This window comes from Cavia porcellus, unplaced genomic scaffold (assembly GCF_034190915.1).
Source record: "Cavia porcellus strain 051 isolate PalLab524CR breed Dunkin Hartley unplaced genomic scaffold, mCavPor4.1 scaffold_1, whole genome shotgun sequence".
In the NCBI taxonomy this organism is placed as follows: Eukaryota; Metazoa; Chordata; class Mammalia; order Rodentia; family Caviidae; genus Cavia; species Cavia porcellus.
Window position 1 is genome coordinate 153,768,893 of NW_026947484.1, and position 19,990 is coordinate 153,788,882.

At 48.1% G+C, this 19,990-nt stretch overlaps 1 protein-coding gene across 1 annotated transcript in view; it reads right to left on the minus strand.

The window, feature by feature from the left end:
- Positions 1-19,990, minus strand: part of Ak5 (adenylate kinase 5) — a 199,488-nt gene that overhangs the window by 17,153 nt on the left and 162,345 nt on the right. The window contains exons 9-10 of the mRNA XM_063258062.1: positions 5,426-5,468; positions 1,648-1,692 (exon numbers count right to left, since the gene is read on the minus strand). Of these exons, the coding sequence (XP_063114132.1) occupies positions 1,648-1,692; positions 5,426-5,468 (88 nt within the window). The remainder of the gene's footprint in view (positions 1-1,647; positions 1,693-5,425; positions 5,469-19,990) is intronic.

A 19,990-nucleotide genomic window follows, 5' to 3' on the forward strand; every position in this document is an offset into this window, starting at 1 on the left:
TAAAACCAAACCTGAGGACCCTGCAGTTCAGAAATACATTTCGTTTTCTGAAAAAAATGCAAACTTACTGTGGGGAGTCCTCCCGGCTCCCGGACCCCTGCCCCCTCCTTCCCACAGCTGGCCCCCCTGGGTTTACAGGTCCCTGCCCAGGGACCTCCCCATCGCCTCTCACTGCCCAGCTCGGCATGGACAAGCTCTCTGGGACAGCTCTGCGCCAGGCCACAGTGTCCCCTTCCCATGACACACGGGTGACACAGAGGTCTCCTGGGGGGACCCCAAGGTGGCCTCTCTGCACCCCAGCCCGAATACACTCGGATTGTTCATTATTCTCTAGTCCACACTTGGTTTCAAGTCTCTGGAGGATTAGCAGAAGCGCCAGCTCTTCCCTGGAGCTGCACGGCCCTGCCCGGTTCATTTCCACGGGGAAACGCCCAGGATAAGCTCCTTATGCCACCCAAGTCTCGGTTTTCTCCTGTGTGTTACAGAGCCGTAATATAACCAGCAGTAAATGAGGTGGCTTACAAAGACGTTGTATTACAGCAACCCATGCACACCCGTGTTACAGCAGCACAAATGACGGCTGCCAACACTTGACAGCAGCCTACACTCCCCCAGAGGGCAAATAGATCACGAAAACGCTGCAGGCAGATGCGAGGGAGTACTACTTTGCCCTAAAGAAGGATACATCTGAGTCTCTTGTAGGAAAATAGATCACCTGGAGACCCTCAGGACAAGGAAATAAATCAGACACAAGCCTTACGTGTCACAGAAGTTTCTGTTCTATGAGAAGCCCAAAGTATAAATGAAGAACAAGGTAACAAGAAACGGAGAGAGAGAGACCCTTTGCAGAAGGGAGGCAGGGTGAGAAAAAAAGGGAAACAGAAGAAAACAGAATGGAGCTGCGTTGTACCCGCAGTGACTCCCTATGAGGAGCACACGGGCATGAAAAAGCAAGCTAAACTGGCCCAGCTGAGGCTCACAAAGTGTCAGTCAATGGGTTTCATACACTGGGGCATAGCAAAAACGGGGCTCCCTCCTGCACCCCTCAGCGGGTCTGGGGGTCCAGCAGGGCCTCTGCCGTGGAGGCGCTGAGTTCACCCAGGCCCAGGGAGGCCGCTTTACCGGGGCGGGGGGGGGGCCGACCTGAGTGCGTGGCCGTGGACACGCTGAGGTCAGTGGGGAAGGAGGTCACTGCAGAGCTTCCGTCCGGGCTGCGCTCCGTTAGGACGGGACAGCGGACGCCCCTGAGGCTCCTACGGGGCTCCCGTCCCTGAGCCCGAGCTCAGTGAGCGCTAACACCTTTCACATGCCTGCGGTTGTGGGGTCCCTGGGTGTGAGGGGACCACACAGGGGTCCTGCTGAAAAATCCGGGGCCGAAAGCAATGCAGAAGTGCATTAGTGTGGGTGGAAATCTGGAAACCCTGAGGGTGTTAGTTTTGTTAGAAACACACTCACACACACACACTCACAATACACTCATGCACTTAAGCACACACACTCACATTCACACTCATGCACATACACTCACACACACACACTCACCCCAGTGTAGCTTTAAAAGTGGGTGACCAGCGAGGAGCTTTTTTCCCAGGTATTAAGCTGTTAGGCACAGCAACTGTATTAGAAGATTTAAAGGCTGTTACTCACCCATCACGAAAATAATTTTACATTTCCTCAAATCTTCCACGAGACCTTTAAGAGAAAATAAGTTATTGGTAAAAAAAAAAAAAAAAATACTGCGCAGAAGCCCTGATTTTGCCCATGTTGCGAAACCCTTGGCCCACAGTTCAGTCTGGTAAGGAGCCTGCACTTGGGCCAACAGGCCAGGGCCACCCTAACAGCGGTGATAACAGCGATGTCCCTGAGGAGCACGAACCGCACAGCCGGCTACTGAAAACCTTTCCAAACGCCCTGGCTTGTCTGAGTTCAGCGCCCTCGAATCTGCTAACCTTGCCTTTGTAATAAAGCAGGGTTAAGGCATAAGTAGAAGGCCCAGAAGACAAAGCTTGAACAAAACAGTTCCTATTTACAGCGAATAATGCCCTTTGCCCTTTTGAGTCAAGACATAAATTCCCTTTTCAAATAAATGTAGTTAAGAACAGTAATGAGTCCATTTGCAGAAAAATGTAGGATAGGGCTGTGGTCCCGTGATGACCAGGAAAAGTCTCGGCGGCGGCAGTGAGGCTCGGGTTTGGGGAGCTGCTGCTGCAGGGGACAGGAGTGATCCACGGTGCCCAGGACGATGCCCCCGGGCACCTCGGAGTCTCAGGGGATTTACGGCTGTCAGGCTTTGCTCTGACGCCTGAGGAGCAGGGAGAGGAGAGCTACGTCCACGTCCTGCTCCCAACTGGCCAGCTCTCTGCGAGTGACCTGGCTTGTCCATCTCTGAAAGGACAGGGCTGGACTCTGCGATCGCCAACACCTTTTGGTTCAAACACTTGTGATGCTGGGCGCCTGTGTCAGTCAGTCACTCTGTTCATGCAAATGCAGGGGCTCACTGTGTCTCAGGTCCTCCTTAAACCACCACCATCCTGAGAGACCCTGGCCAAGGTCAGGCCACCCGCAGGCCTGAAGTAGACACAGCTGTGAGCCAGGCCCTGGGGCTCGGATCACGCCAGGGGTCACTGCTCAAGTCCAGGACCAAGGCCTCCTCAGGCTTTGAAAAAAATAAAACTTAGAGCAAGGAACCCAGGCACCCAGGAGCAGCAGCGTCCCCCAAGGCAAGGCTGTCCCAGAGCAGCTGCAACGAGTGCTGTCTCCTGAGGAAAGATCAGAGGTTTCATTTACCACTAACCCTTTCACGCATCCAAGTGTCCCAGTGCTGTCACACAGTCTCGGCCTCAGCAGCTCAGCTGGGGACAGGGTTTGCGGGCTGCCAAAGACCTCAGGGCAGCAGTGTGGGTTGCAGGAGAGGGGATAGGCCATGGGTGGTGAAGGCCAAGGGTCTCCCTGGGTTTGATTCTGTCCTTGCCCTGGCTAATTTGGGGGACAGCTGGGTCCAGCATCTGTGAGTGCCCGGTTTGGGTGGCGGTGAGGCAGGCGGGTTCCACACAGAACTGCAAGGCTTTCAGAAAGGTCTCTCAGATGTGCCCCAGAAAAGCTAGGCAAAATGCCAGTGTGAAGGACCTGGGTGTCTGTGGAGCTTGGGATGTGGTTGGCAAGAAGGGACCTTCCTGCCAGGCTCCTGGAGCACCCTGCTGTCCAACCAGGCGGCCCTGGGGCAGACACTAGGTTGAGTCAGACAGAGGAGAGTGCCAGATGGTAGCTAGGGGTAATTTGGAATAGTTTATTATTTCTGTGAATAAGGAAAGTGCTTTTCAAACTGCAAGACAATAGAGGATCCTGGTGTATTTCTAGCATGCAGGAGGCTGAGGCAGAAGGATTTCCCAGGATTGAAGGCCACCCTGGACTACACAGCCAGACCTTGTCTCAAAAAAAAAAAAAAAAAAAAAAGGTAACCGAGGAGCCCCGGGGGCACCTGTCCCATCTGGTAGTGGCTGCTTTCACCACTCCTCTGCTTGTGAGCTAAAATGATGGCGGTGATTACTCGGAGAAGCTGTAGGTTTTTAATCTCATCATGCTGATAAAAACTGCAATTTTTATACTTTGAATGACTCAGTAGGACTGTGGCTTATGCATCATATTTATGGAGATGCTTAATTGTGAAAGATCATTGTTTTGGCAGTTATAGAATTTATTTTTTAGTGGAATATTTTGGGGGGCAGGAGTAGTACTGGGGATTGAACCCAGAAACATTTGCTAGGTTCCCCAGCCTTTCAAATTTTCTCTTTTTTTTCTTCTTTTTTTTTGAGGCAGGGTCATGCTAAGTTGCTAAGCAGCCCAGGCTGGGCTTGAACTTACGACCCTCAGCTTCCCAGTGGGCTGGCAGTGGTGCTTTTACAGACCAAATGATACACACCTGCAGGAATCTGTTAAGAGCAGAGCTAAGGGGCCAGTTCGCTGGTGCCCTGGAGGCAAGTTTCTGTGTTTGTCTCTTTACAGAGTAGCTCATGAGAGTGGGTAAATCTCAGGTCCTCTAGAGTTTTCTTTGAAAAGCAGATCCGTGAGTGTCCCTAACATGTGGGGCTTGGTGGCCGCCTCACAGGGCTGAGCAACTCGGACTCTACAATTGGGAAGTGGCCAGGGTAGTCCCTGTCCGTGTGTGTGTGTGTGTGTGTGTGTATCCTGGTCTGACTATATTCTGTTTCAGCTTTTAAAATAGTTTGTGTTTAGTGAATGACGGTACATTCATCAGTGTCATCATGACAAATTATTTTATAGCATTTTTAGGGACACAGGAGCATGCTTATGTTATGCTATATACACAATATTGGAGATGTTTGTATTTGTGTGTGTTCTCAACTATAAAACTAGGTACATAGACAATACCCCGAAGTGAAATATAATGGAACGTTATCCATGATTATTTATAGGCCGTAGGATTTTAGATGGCTTGTATTGTCCATCTCAAAAAAGTCTACAGTGTGTGTTAGGTTTATAATCAGGAAAAAGGACACTGTGTTGAATCATCAGTCATTCTGTGTCCTGTTGAGATGAAGCTATTCGCGCTTTCCTAAGTGACAGCTAAGTTATGGCTCATGTTTATGATTCTCTGTGAGTCACTGTGATGTCACTTGGTGACTGATTTTCATATACTACGGTGGTCCTTAGCACCAAATGTCACTTTATCTACCACCTCATGCCCAAGGATTGATGCAGGATTACAGCTGGGGTTATTTAAAGAGCTTAATTACAATCTCCCCATGTTTGCGCTCAATACTATACACACAGTCCCATGATAACAACCTGTTTCACAAAGCGGAAATGTCAGAGATATTTCTTCCAGGGCCAACATGACCAGTCCTAACCTGATATCATTTTACCTACTTTCATTTACAGCTCTCACTAGTTGGGAGTACATTTTTCTTTCTGTGAGACTTTTAACATGACAAAAACCATAAGGCAGTACAGTGTTGGTGTGTGTTGGATGGGTCCCAACGGTGCACTGCTGAACAGTAGCTACTACATGGGAAGAAAGAGTCCTGTGTTGAAATTCAGCTTGAAGAATGTTGAATTAAAGTCAGATGGTTCTGGTTACAGAGCTCTTGTGGGGGGCCTTGCTTTGCTAGGATTACATGGACCTCCCAATGAGGACGGAAAGGAAAGCATTCCCCAGGCACCTCTGACCACCACATCCGCTTTTCACCCAGCATCTTGTGAGTCATGTTCCTTGGCATGAAGAACTGCATCTTCTGGTGACAAAGTCCTTGTCCCCGAAGGAAGAGACCCATAGAATTCCACCCCTAGACTCACTTGCCGGCCCAGAGACCCTCACACTGTTGGTGTGTCAGAAAGTGGGTGTGTCAGAAAGAAGCCATGCCCAGGCCCCTGCAACGGCACCCGCCTGGCCAGCAGAGGAACTCACCTCCTGTGGTGTCTTCTCCGTATACGCTGGCCTGGTCGTCAGCCTGCGGGAGAAGTCACAGCGTTAGAGGGTCACAGTCACAGACTTGAACTTGCAAAGGGAGGGACTTCCAAATAAGCCCTTGAGAGGAGTCTTTTGACAGATAAGGAGGCAGAATTCTAGAAGGAGCCGCAGCTCCCACAGAACTCGGATTGAAACCCAGGCCCCCTCTGTCCCGGGAGTCCATGCTTTTTATAATTAATAACTAAGACAGTAATAATTAGTACAATAACAATCAATACAGTAATGGCTGATTTTCTTGGTGCACAAACTGTGGATAGAAAAGTTGACTTCAAGAAAATAAAACCCTTCAGTGGGGGAAGTAAGTGGTGAGGAGGGGTCACAGGTATTTTCTCCATTTTTAAACTAGATGTTCCATTTTCCTGAAATTTGTTAAACAATTTATGAAAAGGCATTTTGGGGGGATCTTCGTCCCTGCCTCTGTCTCCGTCTATCTTCCCCCCTCTGTCAGCTTTTGTGGGGAACCACATACAAAATTTCCAGGTGCACAAAAGATGACTTCCAGCCCGCCAGGGGCAAGGGGGATCTATGTCGGTATGACCACATGATGGACATTTCGTACACAAAAGTAGACTGCTTTTACTACGCATGTGTGTGTGTTCAGCATGTAACAATGTGATATACTGTTCTTCCACTTGCCTTTTCATATGCTGCATTCTGGAGAACTTTCCAGATCAATGTGGAAGGTTCTCAGGAAAGAATGTTCCTGGTCGCATAGCATTCCATTGTATGGTTGATATCATAGTTGGTTATTTTTTATAAAAACTGTTTATTTATTTAGCAGTTCTGGGAAATGCCTTTTGGGGCCTTTGTCTTTCTTCTACAGTCAGATTTTATTGGTACATTTTAGGTATACACAATGATCACACTTATATGCAATTTGTACCTGTACATGATATAACTTGATTCATTTTTTCCCCATTCCTCCACCCTCTCTTCAACCCCGCCTTCCCTTTGCATTTACAAAGCCTTTGTTCCCAGTTTTTCCTTCTTTCCTCATCTCTTTTAACTTTTCTTTTCTTTCCTTCCCCCCTACCCTATCTTCATTTCCCTCCCCATTTGAACATTTTCTTCCCATTTCACAATATCTATTACACATTTTGGTCCTTATTTACACTTTCGGTTTCTCATACCAGAGAAACAATGTGATATTTATGTATCTGTGTCCAGTTTGTTTCACTTAAGAATATGGTCTGAAGGTACAACCATTTATCTAGAAATGTCTCAAGTTCATCCTTTTTATAAAGTACCGCATCTTTTTTTATCCATTCCTCAGTTGATGGGCATTTAGGTTGTTTTCAAGATTTAGCTGTTACAAACTTTGCTGTACTGCTATAAATATGAGTGCACATATATCACTGTGGTGTGATGTTTTTAATTCATTTGGGAAGACACCAAGGAGAGGAATAGCTGGGCCAAATGGAACCTCTAGTTCTAGTGGATTTTTTTTGGTGCCAGGGATCAAACTCACAACTCACTCTTACCAGGCAAGTGCTTGAGCTACTGAGCTAAAACCGTGGTCCTAGTTCTAGTTTTTTGAGTTATTGCCACAGTGATTTCCACAGGGGTTGTGCTGGTCTACGAAACCAGGGCTTTTTTACTGAGTTACAGTCCCAGCTTGTAAAAAATTTTTCAAGATGACATCTTGCTAAGTTGTCCAAGTTGGGTTTGAACTTGGCATCCCCCTGCCTCAGCCTCCCAGAGTGCTGAGATACTGTGTGTACCACCACCCCCACTTTAAACTAGAATTTATTGAGGGGTTATTGTGCTGTTTCCCATCTTTGACTATTTTTGGGAAAGTGGCCCAGAGGCTAGGTTCCTATACATGTCACTTTACAAGCATATTCCTGTAGGTCCACGCTGGGTCGGGGTGGTCCCAGAGTAAACTTATTTATATGTTGATAGTTTTTTTGTTTCCAAAATGCTGTTGGCAGAGGTTGTGCCCTTTCACCGAGCACCCCTCCCCGGCCCCTCATTAATTTTGAAGCCAGGTGGATGACAAAGTCTCCTCCAAGTGCATTGTGGGGACTTGCAGCTCTCACTGTTTCTGCCTCAGGGCAGCCTTGCTGTGGTACATAAATCTGAACAAAAAAGAATAAAAACGGACACAGGGTTTCAAAGAGACTTTCCTCCAGTTTCGGACATGGTATCTTTTACTTCAGCTGGCACCTGAGCAGATCACACAAATTCTGGAAAATCACAAACCATGAAAGGCTGGCTAGTGTGGGAAGATTTCCCTAGATTTCTACTTAAACTGGTCTGCTGACTTGTCTTTGGTTATAAGAAATAGCAGGACCTAGCAAAAGCTAGGTGGTGAGTTTGATTCCCGGTAATCCCCTGTCCCCTGCAAAAAAGTAACAGGAAAAACAAAGTCCTATAGTTCTTTTTTTTTTTTTTCCTTGACTTTATTTATTTATTTGGTACGGGCTGGAACTCTTGGCAGGCGCTTATGCTGCTGAGCTAAATCCCTGGCCCATCCTACAGTCCTTAAAAGAGAGGAATCTTCATAGGCCAGAACAATGGTTACAGAGATACTAAGTGTCTCCTCAACCTGCGGCCCCAAAGTGAAAGTTTTAAGGATTTTTTTCTCGTTATGCCTGCATTATTTTTAAACAGCAAAACATCTCATGTGTAAACAATTTTAGAAAGAGTGTCTGGGGCAGTTATTTAGGGGGCCCTGGAGAGTTTTCAACACCATCGCTTGGGTGAATGCCACCTGGGGGTGCGTTTGATATTTCTTGCACTTTCCAGAAGGGAAGCTGGGCCGGGCAGGTGGGAAGCCCCACGCAGGACACCAGCGGCTGGGGGCTCCTCGAGAGCTGAGCCGTGTCCCATGGGCTGGTGTCTCGCAGGAGGAGCCCACAGAGCCGGTGGGGACCCTCACACTGTCACGTGCTGGAAGCACAGATGGCTCTTTGCACAGGGAGAGTCAGGAGCGCTGCGAACGCCGTTTGGAAAGCCTTGGCTCTCCGCGGGCAGATGTGCAAACCAGACACACAGCTCAGGCTGATCAGCAGGGAGGAGCAGGCTGGATCTTGAGAAATGTTTTTGAGTGTTTACAGTTCTCTTGTTAAAGACTGTTTCATTTACAGTAATGGGCAGTTTGAAAAATAAGTACACAAGAAGTGGTTTGTCACTCGGTGATGCCCAAGAAAGTATTCTGTGCCACTGCCCTTCGCACTTAGGAAAGGATGCGTGATGAGTGGCCCGATGCTTTGCAAGCACGCGTGTCACCGGTGACCTGGGAATGAGGTGGCCGCTGGGCCCACCACCTCCTGCCCATGGAACGGTGGGGGCTCCACATGAGCTGCTTCAAACGGGGTTTACAGTGCTAGTTCTTTCAGAATAGGGCATTTTTCTTCTTTTATGTGTAAACTGAAACATTGGTGTCCCTGATAAAAAGTTTAAAAGACAACTCACTGTTTTCCTGTAAGTTCCTCTGGAACAGGTGTCGACTCCACTCTCTGCTAGAAGACTGCGGAGTAACGAACGCCTCAGACCATTCATCAAAGGCACTGTCACTCTTGGCAAGGACTCTGAGAAGCTGGGCTTTGAAGGAAGGTGCAAGACTTCCCATGCTAAATTAGCTAAAGCTAACCTTGGGGGCAGGGATACAGCTCAGTGGCATAAACACCTGCCTGAGAAGCACAAGAGCCTGAGTTTGATTCCTGGTACCAAGACATACAATAAAAAGGTTAATGTTGGCTATGAAGTCGCCTCTGGCTAGAGGCTGACCCAGGAGAGTCTCTTGGCATTTAAATTCCTGTTTCCAAGAAAGAAAACGGCCAAGCTCAGCATCTGCCTTTGAGAATTATGGAGCAGTTGGCCTGGTTCTGGGACTTTGGCATGGCTCTCAGAGGAGAATGGGAAATCAGATTTATTACTAAATTAAAACACTAGGCTTGTGCTCGGGGGTCCTGTGCCTTCAACACAGTTTGCTCTTTTTGTTGCATGCGGTGCAGGACCTGCTGTCACACCTCAGGTGCCAGGACTTGCTGTCCAAGTCAAGCATCACCTGTCAGGGTCCAGCCAGGCACGAGAGTTCCCTTCCCAGCCGCCTTACTGTCTTGAGGGCATAGCATCAGGCAGGCTCTGCTGTCCTTCACATAGAAGAGAAAGTTAAGGCCGTGTATTTCTTATAGTTCTACTTGCTACACGGAAAAAGTCCTTTCAGCAGCACTGTGCTAAACGGTGGCGCAGCCATGACAACTGTGGTCTCAGATGTCCCCCCCCCATGTTTGTAGACCTCACCCTGACCTGTGTGCGTCCACCCTCGAGTGAGCTTGTGACTTGCTGCTTAGTCAAAAAGAGAAAGAATTGCAATGGGACGCTTTTTCCTGGGCTGGGCTTCGAGAGCCCTGCATGCCTCTGTGGTCCCTTGATCTCTCCCAATGGCCCTCAATCTTGATTGAGGATCACATGCCACGTGGACCACACTGTGTGCCCTCCCCTGGGGCACCTGCAGAACCCCCTCTTTCCTAGGGACACCTGTCTCACCCCTAAGGTCTTCCAGCGATGGACTGAGGCCCACAAGTGTTGTGAAAATCCTTTACTGAGAGTCAGCTGGTCACCCACGCCAATCACACCAACAACACATGTTCATGGCAACCCCTGGGTTAGTCCCAGGGTCAATAACTAGGTCCAGGAGCCGGCAACACCCAAAGCAGTGGTGTGGAGTGAGCCGAGCTCGGCCAAGCCCAACCAACCCTGCATCTTCAGGAAAATAATAAGTGGATGTCATTTAAATCCCTAGGGTTCAGGCACCGATGCAGCAAGAGTCAAAGGAATATACTGAACTTTCTTTGTCTTAAAATCTTAGTATGAGGCTGCATGGGAGCCAAAGAGCAACAGTTGACTGTCCCTGAAAAGCCTTTGCACGGCGTGTCTGGGGGATATTTGAAAGGCACAGTGGCTCACATTCACCCCCTACCCTGCCTGCAGCAGGTGCCAGGGCCAAGGAAAGCAACCTGCTCTTTCCTCCTTCTGCAAGACCCTCAGGTAGATGCAGCACAGGAAGAGAAGTAAGTGTCAGGAGAAAGAAAAGGGGCTCAGGTTAGACAAGCCCCTGTGAAAGTTAGCCCTGAAAGTCAGGAAAACCTGAAACAGTGCAGGATCCTTGTCACTGAGAGAAGGCAGCCCTTTCCCTATGGTGACCAGTGGGAGGCCTGGCTTTGAGGCATGTCTGCCAGGTACAGTTCCACAATTATGCACTGCACAACCATCCTTGGCCAAGGGGCTGAGCGTAAACTGAATCCACTCAGGAATGTTTGTGTTCCCGAGCAACATGTGTGTGGAGAAGGGGTGTATTTCTAATTTGCATGAAGGCACCATATGGGCCACCTGTGGGGGGCCTTGAGGTGACGTGTGATTGAATTTTTTCCATTTTAAATATGCAGAAGAGAAAATAAAGGATGGGCACAGATTGGAGTTTTACAGGTTTGGCGAATACACGTTTACCTGTCATTCAGCTGCTTGCCCCAGTCCAAATAAACACACACCCACACCTTAAAGGACAATGGGAACCTTTCAAGGCAGGAACCAACGCTTTATGCCAACACCTCTTCTGCCTTTTCTTTGTACCCACAAAAATTAAAGGATTAGGTTCTGTCTTAGATCACCATCAAAAAACACTGTTGGGGGGGTGCTTTTTACCTGTAAAATAAGCCTTTATCTTTCTCTGGGTGGGCATATTTTTTTCTTGCAAAGCAGGATGAAGACCGAATCTCCAGCAGATTCACAAATTCCACAGGCCTAACCCACCAAAACACAGCAGCTTTCCAGATCCAAATCACTGTGCCTCCCTCCCTCGCCTCTGCGTTTGAGGGTGTACTTTTAAATTGCTACCTAATAAATCCGTTTATGCCCCTAAAAAGTAAATAGAAATAAAGAACAGTTCTAAAGAGCAATAAGTATGGAGATTATGCCATGGATTTGACATATTAGTATGTATATATTTTAAAAAATCAGGTATGGAATTACCCTATGTAAACTACCTGTGATCTTTAAAATAATAATAATATTAATTATTATTATTATTATTATTAGAGACAGGATCTCCATGCAGTTTATGCTGGCCTTGAGCTTAAGCTGCCCAGGCTTGCCTCCACTCGGCAGCCAGGTTTAACGGTGTGCACCACCACAGCCAGCAAAGTAATTGTATTTTACTGCACATGATTTTTACCTTTGCACATCAGCTTCACACGAGCAGTCTCTGGCCTTGGCCTGGAAAGGTGATTTCCTTCTCTGAGTCTGGTCCCCGTGGAGCTGCAGGGCTGCATAATGCATAGGGCTCAGAGGGGGAAAAGGGGTTCTCGTTGTTGGGATATGGTCAGAAGCCCCGAGGAGGAATCCGGCGCCTCCCTTAGAAGGGGGAGAATCAAGGGTGGGAAGAAAAGGGCGATACGCGAGTGGGTTTGAGTGCAATCTCACTTGCAACCAGGAGGCTGGAACCTCCGCCCAGGAGGGGGCGCTCCAGAGACCAGTGCGTGAGGAAAGAGATACTGGCCACTTCCCATGCAGTTGTTTGGCAGGCCTGTGGCTGCATGCATGACAGGTGGACGCTTGCTCTGGCTCGCACACCTGCGTCCAATTCAATGTGGGCCCTCAGAAGTCACTACCTCGTCTTTAGATTTCAAGGTGTGTGGTGCTTTACTCATTCATTTCTCCCCCCTGCGGGGCCAGGTGCCACGGGAACAAAGCCGCAGGTTAGGTCTGATCTCCGTGGCTCTGCCTACTCAGTGGGGGTGAGCAGCTGTCCAGCCGCGAGGCCCACTGTGCTTGCACCAGGGGCCTGCCACAGGCAAGCACGTGTGGTCCCGGTGCCCACTAAGCTTAGTGTCCATTTGAGGAGAGTGATTTTGATCATGTCAACAAACATACATTAGAAGTGGGCGCCTGTAAGATGCTAGGTGCTAGGCAAATGAAAGCGGGGGTTCTGGTCTGGGTTGGGGTCAGGGAGCAGACTGTGCTGGCCAAGAAGAGAAGGGAAGGGTGGGCAGCGGGACTGAGGAGGAGCACTGGGTGATGTCCCAGGAGGAGCACTGAGCGGGGGGGGGGGGGGGGGGGGAGCCCTGGCTCCACGCAGGTTACAGTGGGAGGGGCCAAAGCTTGTGTCCCGGGAGCAGCAGGAAGAAAGACACCGGGGAGTGGCCAGCTGGGAAGCCCATGGTCACTTGGGGTGCCGGCGTGGAGCGGGGGTTTTGGTCTGATGTGAGGGTAGCGGCCCCTGCACAGGGTGGTTGCTAAGAGGAAAACAGGCCGATCGCGAGTATTTTGCAAGTTGTAAATTCCTGCAGAAAAGCCGTTGCTGCGGCGCCCTCTGCTCATTAGTGTGTCTGGCAAGAGCCATGATTCGTGTCTTCGAGAAAGCCGTGCCTCTTGTTCAGGGCTCAAACCCAGCGCTAGAACCCAGCCCGTAGCCCACCTGTTCCCCCACACAGGCTCCACCGAGCCACCTCTAAGTCCCGCCCCGCCCCCCACAAGTGGCCTTCGGGGGCAGCTGGATGGAAGCAAATGTTAGCCAGGAGCACTGCATGACTCTGACTACAAACCACACGGTGATGACAACCCTGAGAGGGTGAATGGGCCTTGAAGGTTAGTTAAAAGGCAAAGCAAAGAGATGCGGTCTGAGGAAGGCATTGGGGGGACAGAACTCACTAAATGTTCTGTTTTTTTCCTTTAAAAAACGCATAGTAAGCTCAAGAGCAACTAGAGTCCACGCAGTTCTTCGTTTTTTCACTTGAGTGGTTCCCATGGCGACTCCTGAATAGTGACCCACTGCCTTAGTGAGTTGCATGAACACAGTTTTCATCTGCTGAAAGTTGCAGCAAGGTTTTTCAAAAGGTAACCTGGAACTGCTGCTTTCTCTTCCCGCCCGATGGCCCGATGCCAGCACTCTCTTTCTAGGGATTCTGAGGTGATAGCACTTTCCTTCCATGAATGGGAGGCGTATAATCTGGGAAGAGAGGGTTGGCGAGTGTCACTGTCCCGGATCTGCAGGCAGCCAATGCCACTGGAACCCCACAGCGGGCAGGGACCGTCCTACTCCGCCGACCCGGTTCTCTAGCTCATCTGTGTCACTGTCTGCTCCCAGTCCTCAAGCCTGTGTCCTTACATAGAGCAACCCCCTCCCCCTCCCCAGCTCGTTTTATTGAAAGTCTCAAGGCTGAACTCGAGTCACGCTCCTTCCTGGCACAGGTATTATCTCCCCACAGTGCACCCACAGCGCGGACCACATCGTGCTCATGCCCAGCCTGTATGGTGTTCATTTTCCATCCACCTCGGAGCCTTGACACAGAGGGTGAAGGAAGTGGCCCCTTCCTCACTGCATGACACTTGTCTCATTTGTCAATGAAGAAGACATCTATTGGATCCATCCCAGAGGACCCTGGGCCCGGGATGACCAGACAACTGAACCACGCCTGGACAGTGGCCTCCCCGAGGGGTGGACCAACTCAGAGACGGACCCCTGGAAATGCGATTAGCAAAGGCCTGCAAGGGGAGAAGAGGGAGGCAACAGACAGACCACAGACGGAAATCTTAACAGCCGCTCAGCATCTAATTCCACTTTGTTTCCAGGGCTCAGGTGAACCTCTCCTGGTTTTATGAGTGGTTCCCAAAGAATCCAGAATACACTTAGAATACATTTGCTTTTTTGCTGAAGTTAGCGTGAACAGGTTTTTGTGATTTGCAAACAAAAGAATCTTGCAGAAGCCACTGGCACAATGAAGGAATGTTTTCAGAACTCTTGTCTTTCCCAGGAGAATGACATCTTTGAAAGCCGGAACTAAGTGAATCTTAGTTAGGTTTTGCAGCCCCCAAATCTTGCCAGTAGCTGACGCTTGGTAGATATGCGCTCTGTGGCTGCCGAATCAATGTGCTGACATTTCCTTGAGTCAAAGGTGACGATGAACAAAAGCTATACGGTGCTCACAGGAGCCAAAGTTACTGCTACTGGGCCAACTGCACTGGCCTCTGCCTCTGGCTCAGCCTTCCAGGAGGACAAGGGGTCTTCAGGGACTTCTGCATCTGCTCAGAAGGCAGGAGACAGGAGGGGGGCGCTAGCTGCCAGCCACCCCCAAACAGAAGGGGAAAGATGAAGGTCTCCTCCCTGACTATAACACCTTTGACACTGCACCAGTTCGCACCTGCCTAATCTGTGTTCACTGTGATCCCACTGGAATGCGGGGTTCCCTGCAGGCCACAAAGAGAAGAACTTGGTGCTAAACTGCAAACATAATTAAACTAGTCACAAACATTTTTAAAGCATTACTGAGGCTTGTTTATACACAGCTGATGCAAATGACTTTTCTTCATTAAAACAGGGTTGAATTAGTAATAATTATCTCCTCAGCCTATCTCAGGCACTGTTTTATCAAGTCCAGTTCTGCGTTTTTCAAAGCACATAGAATAATGGAACTATAGTTGTTGAATATGACTCAGAAACGCAGACTTAGGAAACCTATAAAGTACCCAAAGTATGGGGTTTTTTTTTTTTTTCGGTTTATACAGCTATTAAAAGTGGAGATGAAGAAGCATATTTATTAATATTGAAAAAGATTCACAGCATATTACATGAATAAATGGGTCACTACAGAGGTGTACTGTGACTGCATTTTTATAAAAAACTTGTATGAGAATTTATAACAAAAATTTAAATGTTAATATGTTGCATAATATGCTTAACTTTAGGATTAATTAGATGATTTTCCTTCGAAGTATATCATATTATATTAGGCTAAGAGCTTATGGGAAAATAAGAAATAGTCCTAAAAGGAGAAAGCCCAAAATGCTTTCCTAAAGACTTTGTCTTCTTATAAAGACAATTCTACAGTCTTCAAATCATGTGCCTCAGACATTTTCAGTGCCTGCCAGGGTCATTTTAGATCAGGCTGAAATGCAGCTGTTGTCGGGACAGGAGAACGCACGTCCCAAGCAGTGATGATGACCTTTCTTTCCTTGTTACAAGGACCAATGTTTGTGAACAAACAAATTACTGCATGTTCCAGTCAGTAATCAGGGTTTGATTACTGATCCCTGTAACGAGGTGGAAGGAGTAGATTCATCTACAAAGATTCATGAATTCTTTGCCTCACTTTGTGTATTTCCTGAGACATTTGCTATTATTCTAAGTGCCTTTCATTTGGTTTGCCTTTCTGTGATGATAGAAATAACAGAATCTCTTATCTAGGATTTCTTATCTCTTATCTTATTGTGTGACCATGGCAACCCATTTTGTGAGGGCTGATGCACTTTATTAGCATCCATTAGTCTCAGTCTTGCTATTTTAAAATGTTGTTTATTTTTCTAACGATGACTCCATTATCAGAGATTTCTATTCCTGGGGCAAGTTCTAGGACTGTGTCACGTTTCTGAGGTCCTTAGTATACCCTAAAGTGATGTCTGCTCATTATAAGACCATCAGATCCAGAACTTAGCTGGTTTCACCAAATACCAGTTTCCCCTTGATTCTGGATTACACTACTTTTGAGATTTTGTACTGCAAACATGTACCAATAAAAATAAAAGATTATGCACCCTATTTCTTTAAAATATGCTAAGCTGTATTTTAATGACTCAGAAGTCATAGATATCAGCCTTGATTAAGAAACAAGGTGACGCTAAGCACATCGCTTCTTCTTGGTCTCGTGTCCAGCTCCTTTCATGAATGATGGTGGCCACTGTTCACTAGGGCCATATGCCAGGTACCAGCGACACTTGCATCCTATCCAGGGATGCTCGAAAGTGCTAGTTCAATGTGTGGTTCTTAAAGTGCGGTCCCTAGACCATCCGCACCCCTGGGAACTTGTTAGCAACACAGATCACCCTCAGCCCACTGAATCAGCAACTGCAGAGGTGGGGTTCGATGGTCAGTGCTCTGACCTGGTTGAGTTCAGTGCTCACCCAGGTTCATTGGCCAGGAAAGGCAGATGTGGGCCATTCAGAGATGTCAACAGGGCATGACAGGACCCCAGGTTTATGGTTGCAGGGTTCCTAGGGATTTTACAGGCTGTGGAGACAAATAAGGGCATAGGTCCTGGGGAACTTGTAAAGAGTTTGAAATTCATTGTAAGAGTGGAGAGAAGCCAGTAAAGGGGTTTTTAAGGACCAGTGATAAAATTAAATCAATATTTCAGTGGGATAACTGGGGCTCTTTGGAGAGAAGGAATAGATTAGATGTGGAGGGAAAGACTCCAGTTAGGACTCAGGAGAGAGGTAAAGGCCTGAAAATGAAAACTTGCCAGTGTGGAAGCCGAATCGCCAACCCCGCTCACAGTTAAGTAATGAAGCCAACAGTGAGGGTCGAGTTCCCCAGATGAGACCCAGGAAGTTACTTGCTTGGACACAGACAGGGACATCTCTGCATTCCATCACTGGACCTCCGCACAGAAATGACCAGTCTTTGCCACTCCCTAACCCTCAGGAGCACTGCACGTATCACCTTATTGGGAAGAGGGACACTGTAGGAACGATTAAAGATCTTGTGATGTGAAATTTTCCTGATTATCTGGGGACAAAGTGTTATCACAGGGATGCTTAAAAAGAGGGGCGGGAAGTCAGTGTCAGGATGGAGACAGAAGGAAGGAAGCAGGGGGTAGAGAGACGGGGATGGAGACATGCCATGGTGCTGCTGCTGCCTTCAGATGGCTGTCTTAGTTACATTTCTTGTTGCTGAGACAAAATACCTGACACTCAGAGTTAAAGGAGGAAATTTAGCTCACAGTTTGTGGAGGTTTCAGCCCATAGTCGGCTGGCTCCCAGGCAGGGTGGTTCATACAGAGAGGCAACAGTTCATGGTGGTGGAAGACAGCAAAAGCAGCAGAGGAGAAGGGGGAAACAAGCCTCTTTCTGCCCCTTTTATCTTATCCAGACTGCTGGGATTAGGGTGGTGCCAATCCCATTAGTGAGTGAGCAATCACCCACCTTTAATCCCAGCACCCTTAATCCCTGCATTGCACCAGCATCAATCACACACTCTAGATTCAGCTGCTTCTGAAAAAACCCTAGGACTATAGGGGGCTTTAGGGGACATCTAGACACAAACCGTAACAATGACGGAAGGGGAAGGGGCCACAGGCTGAGGGACACCACAACGTCTAGTGGCCTGAAAAGGCAAGGAAACTGGACCGTCCTCTGCCTCTCCAGAAGGAAGGTGGTCCTGCTGATAAGTGGGCTTCTGGACTTCTGTCCTCAAGAACTGCTGGATGATAAATCAGGAAGTGGGAGGGGATTTGACACAGCAGATAGGAAGCAAATCCCCTGCCTAATCACACTGGACGGAACCTGCCCTGCAGATGCGCCTCCTGGTCTAGCAAGCCCTGCACACCCGAGCAGCTGGACACCTCATCTTGGCATAGATGGGCAGCCATGGAGCTCACAATTTAGGAGAAAACACGAAAGACAGAGGCTCCAATAAACAAACACAAAACAGACCCGGAGGAAATACACATAATGGATGAAGGAAATTAAGAAAGCAATCAAACCATTATTATTTTCAGAAAGATATATTGCATCTATAAAGTTTTTTAAGTATCATAGTAGGGGAAAGGAACCAAGAGAAGAAAGAGCTCTTGAACAATAAAAATACGATGGCTAAAATAAATTCAGCAAAAAGCAGCTAAGGAATTTCCCACGAAGCAGAACACAGGAGAAAATTTAAGGCAGAAAATAAAAGGAAAAGAATGAAAGGGTCAATTCATTTGATTCATGTGAGATTCTAAACAGCGGGAGCAATAACAGCAGAGGACAGAGAAAGAAAATCTGTGAGATGCCCGTGGGTGAAACACCTGAGCCTTTGCCCTGAAAATTCACACCCAGAGCCCACCCAGTGGCGAAAAGCACGCACAGGAAGGAGAGGGCGGGCGGAAAAAAGTGGGGGAGACACAGGTCACAGCGACAGTGGACTCAATCAGAGCAGCGCCGGTTCTGCAGCCCGACCTGGCTGAAGGCGAAGGCCCAGCACCTTCAGCGTGCGGAGAAAAACTGGTATCCCCACCAAGATCAGACCCAGGTAATGTATCAGAGAATTATGAGGAAAGACTAGAGCCATTCAGTAAGGGAACACATGAAAACACTTTCACCCCCATTGACTGTAAGTTGTTTTAAAATTTTATAATTATTATTTTTGAGGGAAGTGAGACAGGGTCTCACTATGTAGCTCAGGCTGGCCTCGAACTCACAGTGATCCCCCTGCCTCAGCCTCCTGAGTGCTGGGGTTTATTAACACCTGTCTGCAGTACATAATGATGACACTCATTATGGGGAGTTTTTGTCTGTGCGTAACACAGCTTAACTATTTTTAGTTCTTCTCCTTTCCCTTCCTCTTTCCTCCATCTCTTGGTCCCCTTTCTTTCTGTGAAGGATGTATCTCCCCTATATTTTACTTTCCTCTGTAATTTCTTTATATTTTGTGCCTCTCCTTTAAGAGAAGCCATTCAATACTGAGACTTGTGTGTCTGACTTATTGAACATTATGGTCTAAGGTGCATCTGTTTTCCCACAAATGACTCCAGCCTGTCTTCTTTATGGCAGAGTAGTACTCCATCCTGTATAAATATAATATTTCCTTTGTCCATTCATCTGTTGATGGACACAGAGGCCACTTGCAAGCCAGTAACTTTCTAAAGGAAGCTACTCAGAATGTGTTCTAGTGACACAAGAGAGAGGGAGTCATCAGAGGCCAGGTCGGGGAGAAAGACTCAGAGAGGCACACGCACATGGATGTCGCTGGCCTCCCCCAGAGGCTGTAGGGCAGAAGGGAAGGGCAGGCGTTAGGCTTCTGTGAGTCCCTGCACTGCAGCCCCTCTCCATTCTGCATGGCCCCTTGGAACCAGGGTGGCCGACAGTCTCCATCTGCTCAGAGCAGGATGCGGAACCATCAGCTCTGGCTATGAGGAAATGGGGACAAAACAGGGGGACAGAACTTCTGCACAGGGAAAGGACCCAGAGAGGGAGTGAGGGGAAGGAGCGGGGAGGGGAGAGGGGAGGGGAGGGAGGGAACAGGGGAGGGGAAGAGGGGAGGGAAACGGGTTAAAAGGCAGTATGTGTGTGTACCAACTTCCCACCATGAATGCATTCACTATGTGTGGAAGACATTTAATAAAAACATTTTACAAAGGAAAAATCTTTAAAAAATCATGAGTGGCCCAGGCTGCCAGGAGAGTTGATCACTGGACCCCTACACAAAACCACTCCCTTCGCAGAGGGGACAGCTATAGACTATCCTGTGGGAGAACAGGGACTAGTATCCTTTAAGCAGGGGTGGAAAAAACAAAACAAAACAAGAGACAAACTCCCCAAACAAAAAAGCATCATGTAAGGGATCTGGGTTTTTGCGGGGAGGCAGGCTCTTGCTATGCAGTTCAAGCTGGCTTTGGACTCCCTATGTACCCAGGCTGGCCTCTTACTTGCAGTGACCCTCCTGTCTCGGTCTCCTGAGTGCCAGGATTACAGGCATGCACCACTATGCTCAGTATTCACAGAGCTCTGTAGCTGGGATGGGTTCTT